Below are 18,014 nucleotides of genomic sequence, written 5' to 3'. Positions count from 1 at the left end.
TGATGAATGCGGTCTACTAACTTTTCTTACCTCCTTTTATCTATCGTGTTGGGAATTATTTACATTTCTATTTAATGTTATATTTATAACATTGGCTGTGGTGTTGTTATTGAATTTATCACAATCCATCGAATACCTGTTATCGTAATAAACGGGTCGCGTTAATTTGCATACCTGCAAGATTCCAGCTACACTTTAATAAACACCGCAATATCTTTATATACTCGTGTCGCGTTTCTATCTCTTGAAACACGTCTCAGCAAATACTACGATATGGAAGAGTTAAAAGTAAGTACCATTTGTTGTTTATGTAATAGTACCTACCTCATCTCTTTGAAAAACAATACGTAGCTCGGGAAAGTAGAGTATGATATAAATTATTGAGATACCATAAATGTAGACACTATATTATTTAGACTACGATGACAGTGTGATGGAAAGTAGGTAGGTTTCTCTATATCTTTAAGTTGGTTTTTCTCGATTTTTCACTTGTAGTACTTAACTTATTTGGCTACACCTACCAGTATAATAAAGTGGAAAGATTAGATTTTTTCAACGTTTGTATGTAATGTATAAAATCATAACTACCTAACCTATTTTAGATAATTTTTTTCGCCTAGAAAAAAAGCTACATGTTCAGCGAGAAATAGGCTATATTTTATTTTTTTCTTTATTCCACTACAAGTTAGCCCTTGACTGCAATAACAGCTAGTTGTAAGTGATGATGCAGTCTAAGATGGCGGCGGGCTAACCTGTTAGGGAGTATGGTAGTCATACCCCTAATCGGTTTATACGCGACATCGCACCGGAACTCTCAATCGCTTAGCTTATTTCAGACATAATAATATTTTAGCCTGAAAAATGGTATTTGTTAAGGTTGTCAATAGAAAAAGCGTTCTTTATCCGCGTGCGCTTTAAAAGGGCCCGACTTGAGAAAATGTCACAGACACACCACACAGAAATCGAATTATAGAAAATGAATGTTAATATTCGCTGTTCTAAACTTAGTTAACTACTTTTAGTACTTATCGGGCTTCGGCTCTGAGTTCACAAGTGAAGACCCTCGGAGGCCCGGAGCGCTGCCCGTTGGTCAAAACAGCCCCCAGCGCTGTGCGTACGGGCTGTACGCCGAGCAACTGTCTGGCAGCGCGTTTACCGCCCCCAGGCACGACAACAAACGCTCTTGGCTATACAGGTGGGTCTTTAAATTTTTTTAAATAGAAAATTATACTTCATTCGCTCAACAGATTTTTGCTAACGGAAAGGCGGGCGTCGGCTACTTCAAATAATCGACACGTACTGTACAACCGCAGTGCATTATAGTTCATTTGCTCTATAGGTTTTCGCTTACCGAAAGGCGGGCGTGTACCAGTGAGCTTGTACGATAGTAACATAAATTATGAACATTAAACTTAATTTGCCGTAGTCCGCGAAAAGCAGGAGAATCTGTATGGTGTAATTTATAATTTCTTCATAAAATCTTTAATACACCCGTTAGTTGAGCGTTATTGCGAGAAAATTAATCAGTGATATTGTCAGTAAAATATTAAATAATTAAGGTGCATATTTATATAAGCATCTGAATAGGGGATAGACATGCAGTTTTCTTTCTACTGTTCCGACGCTACATCACGTTTACTCGTGAGGCACTTTAAATTAGCTCGGAATTAATACAATGTTGTACTTAAATGTACAATATACTTTTTATATGAACTTTTAGGATTCGCCCGTCAGTCGTTCACAAGCCGTTCAAGCGATCCAATGTTTCGAAATACCTCACGCACAATTGGGACGAAGCTGATCCGGACCCTAATCAGGTAAATATTTTGTTAATAGCTGTTGCCCGCGTACTTAGTCCGCGTTTATTACGTTTTTTTATACAAATACCGTGGGATATGTTTGTTTTCCTATGATATTAAGTGGCATATGTTACTCTCCGTCATTCCAACTAAGTCTAAGACAAAATTCTTCTGTTTTTGCTTGTTACTTAGTTGCTTTGTTAGGGCGTGAAAGACAAACAACCAAACAAACTTTCGTACTTATAACATTTAGAAAGGATTGAGAAAATCAGCTCGTAGATAAAATAACATTTAATCTCATAAGGCCATGGGCATAAACAGACGGAAAAAAATACAGTATACGTACTGCAAAGTGTGGTACTAAAACGCTACAAATTTGGCCGCACATTTTGTCAGTACGTTGATAACTGACAGCCAAACATGGATTGACATTACGGGATCTGACAGGTTGTTTTCTTTCAGTTCTAAAAAGGGAGGTTACTTATAACGTTTTGATATCCGCTAACTAAATACTTTATTTATAATCTAACCCTACTGGGGTGAAACGTAAATTGACAAATGTTTTCTTTGGCATAGTTTATACCATAAGGTGTTAGCCTAGCCCGGCTCCCCTGGGGGAGACCGAGTTCTTAATTTAAGCAGTAAAAATAACACTTACTACAGCGCAGGGAAACGTCGTGAGGCAACCTGCATACCAGAGAGTTTTCCATAACGTTCTCCAAGACGCGTGAAGTCTACTGCGCACTTGGCCAGCGTGATAGAATACGGCCTTAGCTGTTTTCATTCTGAGGGGTGACCTGGTCCCTGTAATGGCCGATAATAGGGTGTTATTGATATTGATGATGGTACCTTTCTTATTAGCACCCTTTTTATTTCAGTCTCGCTGGCTCCCATTCGATATCCCTTCGACAAAGCAGGTGGATTTCGTAGCGGGTCTTCATACAGTTTGTGGCGCGGGAGACCCTCGCTCTAGAAACGGTATCGCCATCCACGTGTACCTGTGCAACGCTACAATGGAAAAGAGTGCATTCTATAGCAGCGACGGAGATTTTCTTATAGGTAACGCTTATTCTTAATCATAATATAATTTTTGCTGGGAGGCTTCGGCTGTGACAAAGACCGATTGCTAACCGATTTAGCGTTCCAGTGCGAGTGAAAAACCAAACCAAAGCCCATAAACAGAGCAACACTTTACAGGGCATGCCAGGAGCACGTCCTGCAACATGCTGCCCCGTGTATACTATTTTTTGGTAAAGGTGTCACTTGCCTCATGAACCTGTAATTCAACCGGCAACAAAGCCCTTGAAACCGGAACACAGCATTGCAACAATGCTGTTTAGCGGCAGAAATAATCATGGCGATAGTACTTCCCTGGAAGAGCTCTGTCACAAAAAGCTCTAATACCTATTTGGGGTATGGGTTTTATATATCTGGCATACCCCTAGCAGGTTAGCCCGTTACGAAATTAGACTGCATCATCACTTACCATCAGGGAGATTTCAGTCGAGGACCAAGAAGTGGAATTGTAAAAACATCTATATTAAATTAGACGATAGATACCAGTGTCGATATTATTGTCTGTCAAATATCATCCCTTTCAATTTAATCTGTGACCATTCACCTTAAGAAGTGAATTATAAAAATTTTTTTGGCATTTCATTCTAAAACGTACCCACCAAGTTGCAATGAATCGTGATGCATAGTAGAAAATAATTAAAACTACTAGATCAACGAGGCAAGAAAACACTTTGTTTATTCAACCATAAATCTCATGTTTTTGTAACTTTCAGTGCCTCAAGAAGGAGTTTTGATGATCACTACAGAATTTGGAAAGATGCAAGTTCGCCCCAACGAAATAGCTGTCATACAACTAGGAATGAGATTTTCCGTGGCAGTAGATGGACCTACAAGGTAAAGCTTGTATTTTTAATTCTGTATCTTTTTTCTTTTCTCATATGAAAAAGGCAAAGGTATATCACCGTACAGCCGTTTAGTTCCGTAAATCAGTTAGGCTAATTGTTCACGCAATGCAATAAATAGAAGCCGCTAGAGGGAGATAACAAGATACACTTTTAGGGATCATAACCCATAGCCACTCGGCCAAGAGTGAACGATATAAAAGAAGAATCAGTTAAGAGGGGCGTGCCGGGAACAAAATTGGTCCCTCAAAATGGACCCTGTCCTAACCACCAGGCTTTCACTGCTTCCATTAAAAGAAGAAATCATCACATCGTAAAACTTAATAGCCTAAACTCCGTGCTGTGTGGTGACGGCAGATTAAATACAGTTATATACCACACCTCCTCTTCCGAGATGATGTTAGATGATAGATGTTTATATCATTTGCAGAGGTTATATTTTGGAGGTTTTCGACGGCCATTTTAAGCTGCCTGACCTTGGGCCCATCGGCGCCAACGGCCTGGCCAACCCGCGTGACTTCCTGACACCTGTTGCTCACTACGAGGACAGAGAAATTCCTGGTAATTTATAATATCACCTAAAGAAGCGCTGCGTTTGAATATTTTATTCATCTTTCATCATTATCAATCGATTCATCAAGTTATTACTATTTCCCAGTATTGAAAATAGATGGCGCTCATTACATAGAAAATACAAAATAACGCCATCTATTAGAAATATTCAGTACCTAACCACAATGTTGCTACTGATCGTGATAGATCGTAGTAGAACCATAACAACTACTAAAGAAACGAGGCATTTATTTGTTCTTTAAACTATGGATCTCATGATTTTGTAAACCCTTTCAGTGTCTTAAGAAGATACTGGGAAAGAATGTTATCACTAGATGGCGCCCTTTCTAAACCTATATGGTTAGTAGTAGTATAGTATATGGTAGTAGTTAACTTTCACACGATCGAACAAGTAAACGTAGAATTACAATCTTGCACTTGGCAGGCACTGTATAAATATAAATTTCGCTTAATATTAATATAAAAAATTTAAAATCTTAATACAGTTTTTTCATGTTTCTCAATTATTTCAAAACAGGATTTAAGATCATAAACAAGTACCAAGGCGCGATCTTCGAGGCTGAACAGAACCACTCGCCGTTCGATGTGGTAGCGTGGCACGGGAACTACGTGCCATATAAATACGAACTCAGCAACTTTATGGTCATCAATTCGGTATCCTTCGATCATTGTGTAAGTGTTTTATCATCATGATCATATCAACCCATTACCGGCCCACTACAGCGCACGGGTCTCCCACAATGAGCAGGGTTTAGACCGTTTTCCACCACGCTGGCACAGTGCGGATTGGTGGACTCCACACGCCTTTGAAAACATGATGGAGAACTCTTAGGCATGCAGGTTTCCTTACGATGTTTTCCTTCACCATTGAAGCAAGTGATATTTTAGTTGCTTAAAACGCACATAACTTAGAAAAGTTAGAGGTAGGTGCTGGGATTTTAATTCGGCCCCCCGAAAGTGAAGTCGAAGTCCCAAACACTGGGCTATTATTATTTATTATTTATAGAGGGGACGCCTGCCAGTGCCAGACGGGTGATCAGTCCTCTGTAAGGACTATTCCACCCTATTCCCCATGTTGGGACACAGGTTTACTGGTGTCCCGGCAGCATCCCCCCCTGCAACCTACCAGTCTCTTTTGTGAACCTCAGGATGTCCCCTAAAGAGAGGTTTGCTAGGTCTTCTACACTAAAACTGTCCTTACCTTGTAGTTCCCATCTTACCATCGCGTACATGGGGCACTCAGCTATGAAATGAAAACTGGTTTCCATCTCGCCACACTCTGGGCAGGATGGATCTTCTGCAATTCTCATTACCGTTAGGAAACACTGGGCTATCACCGCTACATTATTATTATTGGTTAATATTATAAATGCGAAAGAGTGTTTATTGGTTGTACGAAAAAACCTTTGTATCAAAAATAACTTCACAATAATATAATAGAGTACTTATGCTATCGACACCAATAACATTATTGTAGAAAACTAATTCATATTATTTATTACAGGATCCTTCCATTTTTACTGTCCTTACGTGTCCGTCCGTAAGACCCGGTGTTGCCATCGCGGACTTCGTAATATTCCCCCCGCGTTGGTCCGTTCAAGAAAATACGTTTAGACCTCCGTACTACCACCGTAAGTAAAACAAGAAATATACTTGGCCTTTTCTTAAAATCACATTAAGCAGAATAATAGGATGTAGTAGTACCAAAGAGGATACAAACACTGTCCTATAAGAACTTTATTTTAATAATGTTTATTCTGTGGATATGTCTGCAACCTTTTGCAATGATTCGGTATTCAGCCGCGTGTAGAAAGTTTTTACAAAATTTAGTTTGTGGGATAGCTATTTTATATTAGAAGTTATTTTTCCTAGCTATCGAAGTGAAATGTATATATTAATGAGTTAAAGAATGTGATTTCATTGTACACCACAAAAAGAACCTAAAATAGAAAGTAGTGTGTAACTCTTCCATAAAATCCAATCTACAATATTGTAAATCAATGAACAATCTGCAATTATTGTAAATCCAATAAAAAATCGCAAGTCTTTTAAAATTCTTGCAACATGATGTGTAACTGGTGTGTTACTGATGTGTTATCATGAAACCCATATAAAAAGACCATAGTAAAAAATAAAAATAAAACAACTGACCGCAATTTTAATTTTTAGCCGAGTGCGATTTTTAAATTTTCGAACCCCTTTTTCTAGTTTGAATTGTTGGTAAGTGAATAAATTATCGATTTGCTATCGCCAGGAAACTGCATGAGTGAATTCATGGGCTTGATCCTGGGTTCGTACGAGGCCAAGGAGGGAGGGTTCTTGCCAGGCGGAGCGTCGTTACACTCGATGATGACTCCCCACGGGCCTGACGATCGTTGTTTTGAAGGTGCTTCCAAAGCCGCGTTGGTGCCGCAGAAGATTGCAGTGGGAACACAGGTCTGTAACCGTGTATGGTGACTTTCCAAAATTTTTTAGGGCCTATATCTTTGCTGCGTGAAAGAAGGAATGTATGTTATGTTTACCAAATTCGATCCATATTTTTTATTCTTTTCCAAGTTAGCCCTTGACGGCAATCATGGTAGCAGGCTAACCTGTTAAGGAGTATGGTAATTGTAGCCCTAATAGGATTTTGCGCGACATCGCACCGGAACACTTAATCGCGTAGCGGCACGTCTTTGTCGGTGGGATGGTAACTAGCCACGACCAAAGCCTCCCACCAGACCAGACCAGAGAAAATGGAGAAAAAATAAATTATAAATTCCCAAATTACCTCTACCTGGAATCGAACTCCTACTTAAATTCACAGCGCTCACCGTTACGCTAGAGAGGTCGTCAAAATATAACGCTCCTCTACCTTCCCTCAGGCACTTATCCAAGTTATGTACGTTTTGGTTTTGGTTATAATTTATATCACTTGCTTTAATCGTGCTGGAAAACGCCGCGAGGAAACCTGCATTTTTGAAAGTGGTCCATAATGTTCCGAAATGCCTGCGAAATCTACCAATCAGAACTTGGCCAGTGGTTCAACTAAACCTACATCCTCCGCATTCTAAAAGAAGACCCAGACCCATGCCTTGTAGTAGGCCGATAATGGGTTAATCATGAATGAATGAATGAATACACTTTTATTGTACAACAAAGAAAAAAAAAGTAGTTACAAAGAAATAAATACATATCAAGAGAGTACAATTTGGTACAATCATGATAATGCTGAATCAATTAAATTGAAGTAGGGATTGTTTACTTTCAAACAAATATAACTGGACTTTGAAGTTTGGTATGATAATACCAATATTATGTTTTGTAACAATAGAGTATGCAAACACTACGTCAGACCATGTCGCTGCCGGTCCGCGAAAACCCGTGACCTTTGGTCCCTACTGAAAATCAGCGTTGTAGAATTCCTTGGCATTTACTGCCATGGTGCTGCGGCACAGAGCTGAGTAGGTGACCCGTTGACACCAACGTAGCAACATACGCCTAAATTATTATATATATATATATTTTTCTTTTTCTCTGTTCTCTTGTAGTATGTTGTAATTTATCTATTTATTGTGGTGTATAAATATTTTTATTATTATTATAATAATCAAAACCTGCCTGAGCAAGGATAGCGTAACTGTGCATCTTAGAACTTACTTCAAAAGACCTATGTATAACAGTGGGTATCAATCGGTTTACTAACAAATCGTGGTTACTACACGATTGATGAATTCCTTAACGACAAGGGTGCTTGGAAGCAGGCCACTCGGCTCTCATCTCTCACAAAACAGAAAAATTCTAAAGATTGTTAAACTTTAAAATGATGTTTATTGCCGGCTCTTCTCAGTGGAATCTGCCTTCCGAACCGGTGGTAGAGTCACTACAAACAGACTGACACAACGTTTCAAAAGTGCTTATTAATTAGGCCTACTTGAAATAAATGAATATTTACTAATGTTTGTTGTACCACCTACTTATTTCATATAACATTTTCTTGTATGCCTTTGGTTGCCTGGAAGAGATCGCTATTTAGCGATAAGGCCACCAAATTGTACGTTCTACCTTATTGTGCTATAGTATTTATATCTCTGTAAATTTTCTCTGTGGTGTACAATAAAAGTGTATTCATTCATTCATGAATTTTGAATTTGAAAGTGATTATGATGATTATCCCTGTTGATGAGGATAGTAATACTAAATTCAATGTGCAATCTGATAATTTTGGATTAGATCTCTCACAGTAACTTTTAATATGTAAGTTAATACAACAAATCTGGCCACGACATCTAGAACCTTTTGGCCTTTGTCCCCATTTTGCCTAAAATCTAAACACAGCTGATGTTAAGGTTGTCACAGCGTATTTATGTTAGCATATTTGCAGATGTTTCTCTAAAATCATCCCGGAAAACGCTGTAGAACGAAAGTTGTTTGTTATTACGAATACTAAAATATCGCATGGCCATAGCATCCTTTCATACTAGCTTTATTTTAATACTATTTATTTGTTCCAGGCTTTCATGTTCGAATCGTCACTGAGTATGGCGATCACGAAATGGGGCGTCGAGACTTGCCAGAAACTTGACGCGAAATATTACGAGTGCTGGCAGAATTTACCCAAATTGTTCACTGATAAAATAAATATTTAAGGTTATGTTGTAAAGACTGGATCCATTAATAATAAATATTCGTTTATGTATGAATTTAGTTTTATTTATTCAAGCCTGAGATACTTTTGGCGAGAGTGCTGTGAAAACGCAAGTTTATCCAGTATTCTCGGCTATGGGTTCGTCGAAGTCAACAGAATTTAGTGGGGCAAGCATCACACAGACTGTTGGTCCCCGGAAAGGAATGGCATGCTTCAGAATTTTCTGTTTATAAAAAATAAGACATGAAGGTCTAATATTTACTAAACATTGATAGATTATTTCAAGATCAGACAAGAAATTGTTAGAAATCAGGTTTTCTAGTTTGTGGGATTCGTTAGGGAACCAGGAAGTCGGCGTATCCCTCCCTGTCTTTCGGAGGCGTGTCATCATAGTCAAGCGCGTAGATCACTTACTCCTATGAGACCGGAGATCTTTGCAAGCAGTGGAACAGTAATAATTAAGTAAGAAGCGAAATAGGAAGAGCTTATTCTCACTAAGTTAGCAAAGAATTGTAAACCAAATTATGTTTCGATTATAAAATCGCTGAAACAATAATGTACCTCAAATAGTAAGATAATTTATTGCATCAGAAATGCTAATACTACTTTCTTCTTAGTCGTGCACTCTTGGCAGAGTGGTCGTGGCTGCTGAGATGAATTTCATGGCGCTAGGCATCACTGGATTGCACGGCTTCACGCGCGAGTCTTCTCCACTTTTGGCGGTTGGTAGCATGTCGAAAACATTCTACCACAGTGCCTTGTCTTTCCAATATTTTTATACGGAGCGGAGACCTGGACACTTAGACTACAAGACCGCCGAAAAATCGATGCCCTAGAGATGTGGTGCTGGAGACGCCTTTTAAAGATCCCTTGGACTGCATTCCGCACCAACAATTCCATTTTAAAAGAACTGAATATCAAGGAACGACTTTCGTCTACGGTGCAGTTACGCATATTCAAGTTTTTTGGCCACATCTCAAGGAATGAGGGGTCGATTGAACGATTGGTGGTGCAAGGACAGGTTGAAGGAAAAAGGGCAAGAGGGCGGTCACCTACTCGTTGGATAGATACGGTGAAATCGTTGACCCAGACAATACTACTTACATGTCTAAAAAACAGTACTAATTTTTGACCAGTTCTTTTTTTTTGTACCATACATACAAGAATAGTTGTTGTCCGCGACCTCGTACGCGTGTTTTTCGTATGCCTATGATAACCTCTGATCCCTATAATACCACTAAGCGAAAAAATGACGAACTCATGGTCTGGGAAAAACAAATTTATCCCACGATAACTAATTTTCCGGGATAAAAAGTATTGCTGTTCCTAAATATTATTTCTCTCTGTCCTTAATGGCGTCCAGATTCGTTCGGCCTTAATGGCTTAATTGAGTAAGAAACATCCATCATAAATTTAGCTTTCATCATAATATTAGTGTAGATTATAAATCTGAGCCCATCAACGTCTTGAAGCTAAGCAGAGGTATAGGAAAGAAAGATTAAGAGCTTAGACCATCCACGATTCTGCATCGCGGGTTGGAAGTCGCAACGACCATATTTAAACAAGATGCAACAGGTTTTTTGCCTGCTGCACACTGATAGTTTAACCTGTTGCTTCTATAACGGTATGAAAACAAAAGCACACTTTACTCTATCGTCTACTAGTTTTATACATTTTTAAAGCATGTTTCTAGATTATCTACTTTATTGAAAGTTTAACGGGAAATGACGAATGGTCGTTTAGTGGCTCAAATTTTGGCACGTTTTTATTAAACGTCTGTAAGTTTTTTCGCCACATACAGTTAAGTATTTGACGTAAAAATTAAAGTAATTAAGTTCTAAGTAAGTAATAAAAAATCACTGAAGACTCAGGTATTATTTTTAATTCTTTATCGAGCAATTTTACCTCATAAGTCCGATGACAAGACTGACGTTTGTTGTTAGAGAAACTTTTTAGGATAAACACTTTTCACTTATCTAAAACTAATTTATCCCGGTAGTGTTATTAAAACGGGCACTAGAATTGATATCACAGGAACCACTCGTGCACAACTAGCAGCGTAATGTTGATAGCGTAAAGATTTCGAAGCGTATTCCTGCAGCAAACCGCAATCCACATTCCTCCTCAACGTCGAAGTATCTCTCGATTTATGTATCATAAAGCATTCCATACCTGGACTGACTTTTATAGAAGGTCCTTTAGCTTTCCAAGCTTCTACTATTGTGGTATTTTTATGAGTAACAGTTGAATTACCGATGTCATTTAATTCAGTTATGATGCTAGTTTTGGTTACGTTGGTAACGTATTGTTCATTTTCACGTTTTGCATCCCAAATGAAACTCGACATAAGTTTGCAGTTTATGCGAGTTTCTTCGTAATCTCCGTTGGTTTTACTGATGCCCAGCAGGCATATTTCGCCTGGAGTGCTACTGTAGTCGCTGTGATGGCCATAATATCTGTGACTGTTGGACATTCTGCCCAAGTTATACAAAGCGAGGCCAGTTAATAAATTGTTATATCTACTCCCCGAGTTTTTGTATACGTAGACGTAGCTCGGAGGATTACCAACGAAGACTGGATGCTGTCGGGATCCGTAGCTTATATGTTGTGGCGGGGAGTAATGATAATGGTTATGCACATTATTTTGCGTGTAGCTCGTTGATTTTTGATTGTTGCCCGATTTCCCGCTGCTCTCGGGGTAGGTGTGTGCGTTTGAAGCACGTTGACTGCTTACGGAGTTTCCGGATAAACCTGTTGATGATGGGTAGGTGTGACTCCCACTCCCTCTACTGTAACTGCGACCGCGGCTTCCACCGCCGCCGCGTCCACGACCACCCTTCGCGATTACTACAGCGAAGAAACAAATGACTAAAAGAAAACTTAAACGCGACATTGTGCTTTAATAAGCTGCACTCGACTGATGTCTCTGAGCTAGAACTAATGTTTTTCTCGCCTGTTGCAGGGATTATTTACACGTGTTAGCTTTCATTCGGATTGCATTTAATTATTCGTTCATAACATATACCCCCGATAGTCTAAGCTTGTGGGAAAGCTTTTCCTATTTAACTTAGGTATATTAAGTGGCAGCGATGAAAAGGTAGATTTAATCGCGCTAGGTTTTCAAGCGCAACTATGGTCTAGCCTCCTAAGCATTAGAGAAACAACTAATGAAAAATATCACGAGTCCACAGACCATGAACACGCCAATACTTTCATTCCGAAACATCGATAAAAAAAGTAATATTTATAAAATTTCCGTCGCCTTTCGCAATATCTATTGTGACGTATCCATCCAAAATAATTTTTGCCTTTAAATCGCCTATATGTGCTTAGTAAACATTCCCTAGTACACAAATCAACCAACGCTAACAATCGTAACTACAATTTGTGACAGTCCTTGTATGTAGATGTCAAAGCTAACGCTACAAAATGCATTTTGTGCGCAGATACCACTCCGATAAAAATGGCCGTTTTTAATACAGAGCGTATGCTAAAATGAACGATTCACTTATGAATTCATGCTAATATTTGTGAGAAGACCCTAAGTGACGTAGTTAGGGTGGTGCTTATTGAAAAAAAGGACAGTTTCTATTTTAAGGTACGAGTAAAAGCTAATGGGAATGGACCGATCCCTAATGATTAGAATCGATCCAAATCGGCACGCAAAAAGTTTACCTTCAATTAGCTTAATTAAATTCCATTTAGTTTCCATTTTATTTGAGATGGTATTTTTTCTTGAACTCGTGCCGTCCATTAGTGCTATACCTAATAGTGTTGAGTGAAACATATGTAAATGAGATACATATGTTGATACACATGTAGATACGAGGAAGTTATAAAATTATCGATTACCTACAGAATGGTCATAAAATTGACAAATATTTCCCTGTATTACTAAACATGTACAGGGGAACAAAATATTATTATCATCACAGTATTTCATTTAATCATTTAATACCAAAATTGAAAACCAGATAATAATAATAATATAAATGTTTCTGTATATACTCCGTAGCCACAACATTTTCTATTAGCTCTCAAACCTAAATGCTTTTTTTATATTTGTTAGGCTTACGTTTGACAAAAACCCATGCCGGAAGAGGGCTCTAAACCATAGCGGTAGGAACGGGTCAGAAACGTGGGTGAAAAACATAAAATTTAATGTTGCTGACATCCACGAATGTGTCTCTATGAACTGAAATTAATTATTAACATCGCATGTTAGCAATGAAGGCTAATATGTACTAGCAGATACCCATTTGGTTTGGGGTTCTGACATGCTTTCATTTAATCAATACTAACAAGCAAGCAGACGCGCGCAGTTCAAGTGAGTATTTATGTGCCTGAAGTCGGAACTAAAATATTATTTGCCTGTAACGTAGCAATTTTTGCTTATAAAATTCATTATATGGACATAGCTATTTTGTACACAAGTTTCCGCCGAATCAAAGTAGGTACTCATTATTGCCTACAAAAAAGTCCGCGAGGGAATATAAAGTCAAAGTCAAATATATCTTTATTCAAAAAGGCACATAGATGGCACTTTTGATGCGTTATTATATACAAAATGTGTACATAGCAGTGAGTAGTGATGGCGTTAACTACAATCGTAAACTTAAAACTAAAGCTACGAGGGTTCCAATCGCGCCCTGGTCTAAGAAGCCCACAACAAACTTAGCCGGGTGAATATATCTATCTCACTATCATAGTTAAGTCGCAAAAGCAGCTATTGCGTTCTAAAATTTTATTAAATCCCGCCGAAACAAGTTTTTATTCTTATTTCAGTAAATAGTTTTAAAATCAGTAGCAGGCGATTCAAAATACGTTTTTTTTTTCAGGTTTTTTCACTTTGTAGTTACTTATGAAATCGGTTTTTTTATTTCACAGCTCTGTTATTTGCAAGGCGATGCGGCAAGGGCACCATTTTTTTTATTTTTTATTTCAATACAAGTTAGCCCTTGACTGCAATCTCACCTAAGATGGTAACGGGCTAACCGGTTGGGCAGTATGGTATTCATTCCCCGAATTGCTTTTTACGCGACATCGTACCGGAACACTAAATCGCTTAGCGGCACGTCTTTGTCGGTAGGGTGGTAACTAGCCAAGGCCAAAGCCTTCCACCAGACAATTATCAAAATGTTGATTTGCTAACAAGCGATTGAACCAATTAAATTCAATTAGATTCACTTTAAAAACTATAAACTTTGCCGAACATGTGTAGAAAAGGCATTGGCGTAAAAGTAACGCTCAAGGGCACCGTTAGTAAATATTAACTTTATAATAAGAGAATGGTTTCTGAGAAATGTAAATTTTCATATCTCTTTGCTTCACGTTAGATTCACCGAAATCTAAATACACAGACAAACACGATTGTCCATTAAAAGCACTACTAAAGCTACCTTCTTAATATGAAATACAAGGACTCAATAATTAAACGAGCATACAAGTAAGATAGTTTTATTATAATGATTATCAGAACTTAAAATTACATTCCATTAATGCACAAACATATAAATACCTAGTATACGTCACTCAGTCGTTGACTTTTACATACTCATTTGTAGTTATCTGTTGAATTAATTAATAATAATGGAATCACTTTAAAACCGACTTAAATAACTTAAGCTCTCAATTTATCAAGACTATTTCTACATATTGAAAATTGAATAAGTTTTTATAATCTACATCGTCACGTCAACCCATTACCGGCCCTTTACAGGGCACGGATCTCCTCCAACAATGAGAAGGGGTCAAGGCCGTAGTTCTCCACGCTGGCCGAGTGCGGATTGATGGACTTCACACACCTTTGAGAACATTATGGAGAACCTGCATGTCTGAACATGCAGGTTTCCTCACGGTGTTTTCCTTCACCGTGATATTTTCATTGCTGACTTAGAAAAGTAGGAGGTTCGAACTCGCCCCCTCGAAAGTGTCATGAAGTCAAAGTCCTACATACTGAGCTATCACCGCTTCTAGTATCAAGTATTTTATACTTTATACTAAGCAGCGGAATTTGAGCCACCGGAGGCCGAAATACATGGCTTCTTTGTCGCTCTCAAGAGACTATAAAAGACATTATGCTTTTAAATGTTTATTAAAGTATTTTTATCTGCACTTGTGAATTTCTATATACTTTTTCCAAAGGTACGTTATGTGGCAATCTAGCCGCGATAGTCAGATATGCGTCTTCCAATGTAACCATTTTTTTTTAATTTTAAGCTTTTAATAAAACATATTAAATCATATTAAATACAAAGTCCGGCCTCATGGACGTAGGGGAATCGTGACGTCCTATCTGACATTTCACACAAGAATTCAGCTTGACGTCACAAATTCCAGTTACGAATGTATAACGAGTTCCAGAGTGTAAAGTCAAAACAAACCACAAAAAAGAGCGGGAGGTTTCGTGACTGGCGGACACGGTTTTTAAAGATTTTTCTTTAGATGATATTGTAGGCTTTTTTGGGGAGAATTGGTATTGTTTGTATTTTACATATTGCGGTGTTGGTGTCGTTCTCATAGTGGTTGGCTGTTTGTATGGGTGAGTTCTAAAAAATTATAAAGAGAGTTTTCCGCCCTTTTCGTCAGTCAATTTCTCCTGATGTTATATATTTTAAGTTTCCCTTACTTTTATTAAACATACAGACATCTGACATTGGCTAATCTGTGTGTAAAGCCAGAAAAGAAAAAAAAACGAGTTCTAGGACATGTACTTTTAGGAATGTTCTAGAATTTCAGTTTCCTATAACCTCGCTGTTCCATTGTTATTAAAAGGTAAGAAGGAAAACAAACCCTATAGGTAATAAGCTGTTGCCCGAGGTTTTTTACAAATCCCGTGGGAACCTTTTGTTTGCCAGGGACTAAAAGTAGCCTATGCTACTCTCCTTTCAACTAACTCTATGCCAAAAATCAAGTTAATTGCTCGCTTAGTTAGCTCATGGAAGGAAGGACAAACAAACAAACAAACTTTCGCATTTATAATATTAGTACTAAAGCTAACTAACTGTTACTAATGTATAGATATATCAAAACAAATTTAATGCTATTCGAAGACGTCGTTCTTGACATGTTTTTAAACTACGTTAAATATATTGAAATGACCTTGAGTAAAGCGTCTCAATTGACTGAACTAGTAGTTATAATAACTTTTTTTATATAAATAATTGTAGGACCAAGCACATGGCTTATGATGGTAATTGGAAAAACATCGCTTGTAACCATAGTAGCACTTCACATGGCATGCAAGGAACACGCCCTAAAAGTGCCACCCACTATTAGGCTGCCCGTCCACCGGAGCGGAGCCGAGAAACGGACTAATGCGGAGCGTAGTTGCGTACTGTGTCTGGTTCACTTAAGAGCAGCGGAGATTTTGTGCAATCCTATTGGTTAATATTTCTCCGTTTCTCGGCTCCGATCCGGTGGACTGGCAGCCTTAATCTTCATTAGGCGTACGTGGTAAGCCTCATGCGCCTGTAATTACACCGGCAACCGCACCCTTCAGACCATTTTGCAATAACTAGATATCATCCAATCAAACATCCCGAAATAGTAGATTCAGTGGAGCACTCGATCCTATTGGTCACATTAGGAGGTTACGTACCAATAGAGTACTTGACTGCTTTTTTTTAGTCTCAAATGAACCATAAAGTTATTTTGAAGCTTACAATAATTTCGGAGCGATTATCAGTAAATGAAATTCAAAGAGGAGATCAAAACACACATGCAAACTTCCATTTTTATAATATTAAAATGTGATAAAGTAGAACAAAAACCAGCTGTCAAGTCGGCAGTACATGGTTAGGTGTTGCACCCGCATAGTACTTCGTTTGGCGCCGCAAAGTTGTTATTTTTGGATAAATGACGACAATGTTCCTGCAATCGTAATAAAACGTCATGCACTAGGTAATAATGTTGTTTTAATAATATCATAAATATTTTTCCGAAAAATAAATACATCAAAATATTTGGAATTTTCTCAAATTTCTTTATCTTACTATAACGCATATTTAAAAAAAATCCTTCATAAAAGTTTCGACATAAATAAATTTTGAATGACATTGAATTTAAAATAACAACACCTCCTTTTAATAAAAGATGCAATCGTTCTTAAGACAGGACAGTAGTGCCGAGCAAATCATTTTGTTATAATAAAATCAATACTTATAAAAAATAATTAATTATTACTTAAATATACAGGATGTTTGGTGCATCGTGTGCCAAATCGAATCTGATGATTGGAGGGGTCTTTGGCTATCTCTTCAGCCCTCGTAAAAAAATCTTGCTCAAACGGTTTTTTTTATACTGATTTTAAATTGTTTTTTTAAAAATTGTAAAAATTCTACATTTAAATTTTAATAAAAAATAAAGTTGTTAAGTATTAATTAATTTTCTTTTTAATCTTTAATTTGTAACGTTTTACGCTTCTTTTGAAACTAGAATTACACGCCAGCAACATCTAGTTTTTGTTTTACAGCCCCGCAAAGTTTTTTTTACGTAAAAAAATAAGCTTGAACGTCAACTTTCGGTTTTAATAAAAAAAAAACTAAAAGTGATCATGTTCTTCCAATTTTTTTAAAACATCTCTGGACTGTCCCCTTTCTAATGGTGTGCAATATGCCATGAAAAGTAATTAGTAACATCACTAATTTTCAAATTTTCTAAACTTGGTCGCAATTTTCTAATATTCAACAGGTGAAAGAAAAACAAGGGTTTGCGTAAATAACACTCACAATTCACAAGGCAGATGACATTTTCTGTCTCTTTCATAAAGTTATACGCCCGTTGTTCGTTTAAACAGGCAAAAATAGTTTTTTCACTCTAGTGAAGCGAAATCTATCTTCTATTCCTTTCTTGCATAGTGCAAACCTGTTTGAACCAATCGCGAACGGGCCCCGCGTCGCGTCGACACGGCGGCCATCTTATTTTTTAGTCGAGACATCACTGCCTCTGCTGCCTAACGTGTGTGCTAGCTTACTGTACTCCACGATTCTTTTATTTAGTTTTCGTTAAGTTTTGTTGTTTTTTGTTACGTTTTATTTACTTTTGGTGTTATTGTTAAACTTTGTTGACTTTTTTGTTGTTGCAATGACGACATAC

At 37.7% G+C, this 18,014-nt stretch overlaps 1 protein-coding gene across 1 annotated transcript; it reads left to right on the top strand.

Annotated features, from left to right (window-relative positions):
* Positions 1 to 273: 273 nt before the first annotated feature.
* Positions 274 to 8,969, top strand: LOC120631215 (homogentisate 1,2-dioxygenase). The gene is made up of 10 exons (XM_039900695.1): positions 274 to 288; positions 1,023 to 1,195; positions 1,721 to 1,817; positions 2,678 to 2,858; positions 3,590 to 3,710; positions 4,149 to 4,279; positions 4,809 to 4,963; positions 5,796 to 5,922; positions 6,546 to 6,727; positions 8,785 to 8,969. The coding sequence occupies exons 1-10, from the start codon at positions 274 to 276 to the stop codon at positions 8,917 to 8,919; spliced, it is 1,317 nt and encodes a 438-aa protein (XP_039756629.1). The 3' UTR covers positions 8,920 to 8,969.
* The last annotated feature ends 9,045 nt before the right edge of the window (positions 8,970 to 18,014 follow it).

Source organism: Pararge aegeria, chromosome 17, assembly GCF_905163445.1.
Source record: "Pararge aegeria chromosome 17, ilParAegt1.1, whole genome shotgun sequence".
Lineage (NCBI taxonomy): Eukaryota > Metazoa > Arthropoda > Insecta > Lepidoptera > Nymphalidae > Pararge > Pararge aegeria.
The sequence above is the reverse complement of the archived record's forward strand: the minus strand, read 5'-3'. Positions and strand labels throughout refer to the sequence as shown.

Bases quoted from the DNA above. Each gene is read 5' to 3' on its own strand.
- LOC120631215 (XM_039900695.1), top strand. The intron at 4,280-4,808 runs GTAATTTATAAT...ATTTCAAAACAG, and splicing joins CGAGGACAGAGAAATTCCTG to GATTTAAGATCATAAACAAG. The intron at 5,923-6,545 runs GTAAGTAAAACA...TGCTATCGCCAG, and splicing joins TAGACCTCCGTACTACCACC to GAAACTGCATGAGTGAATTC.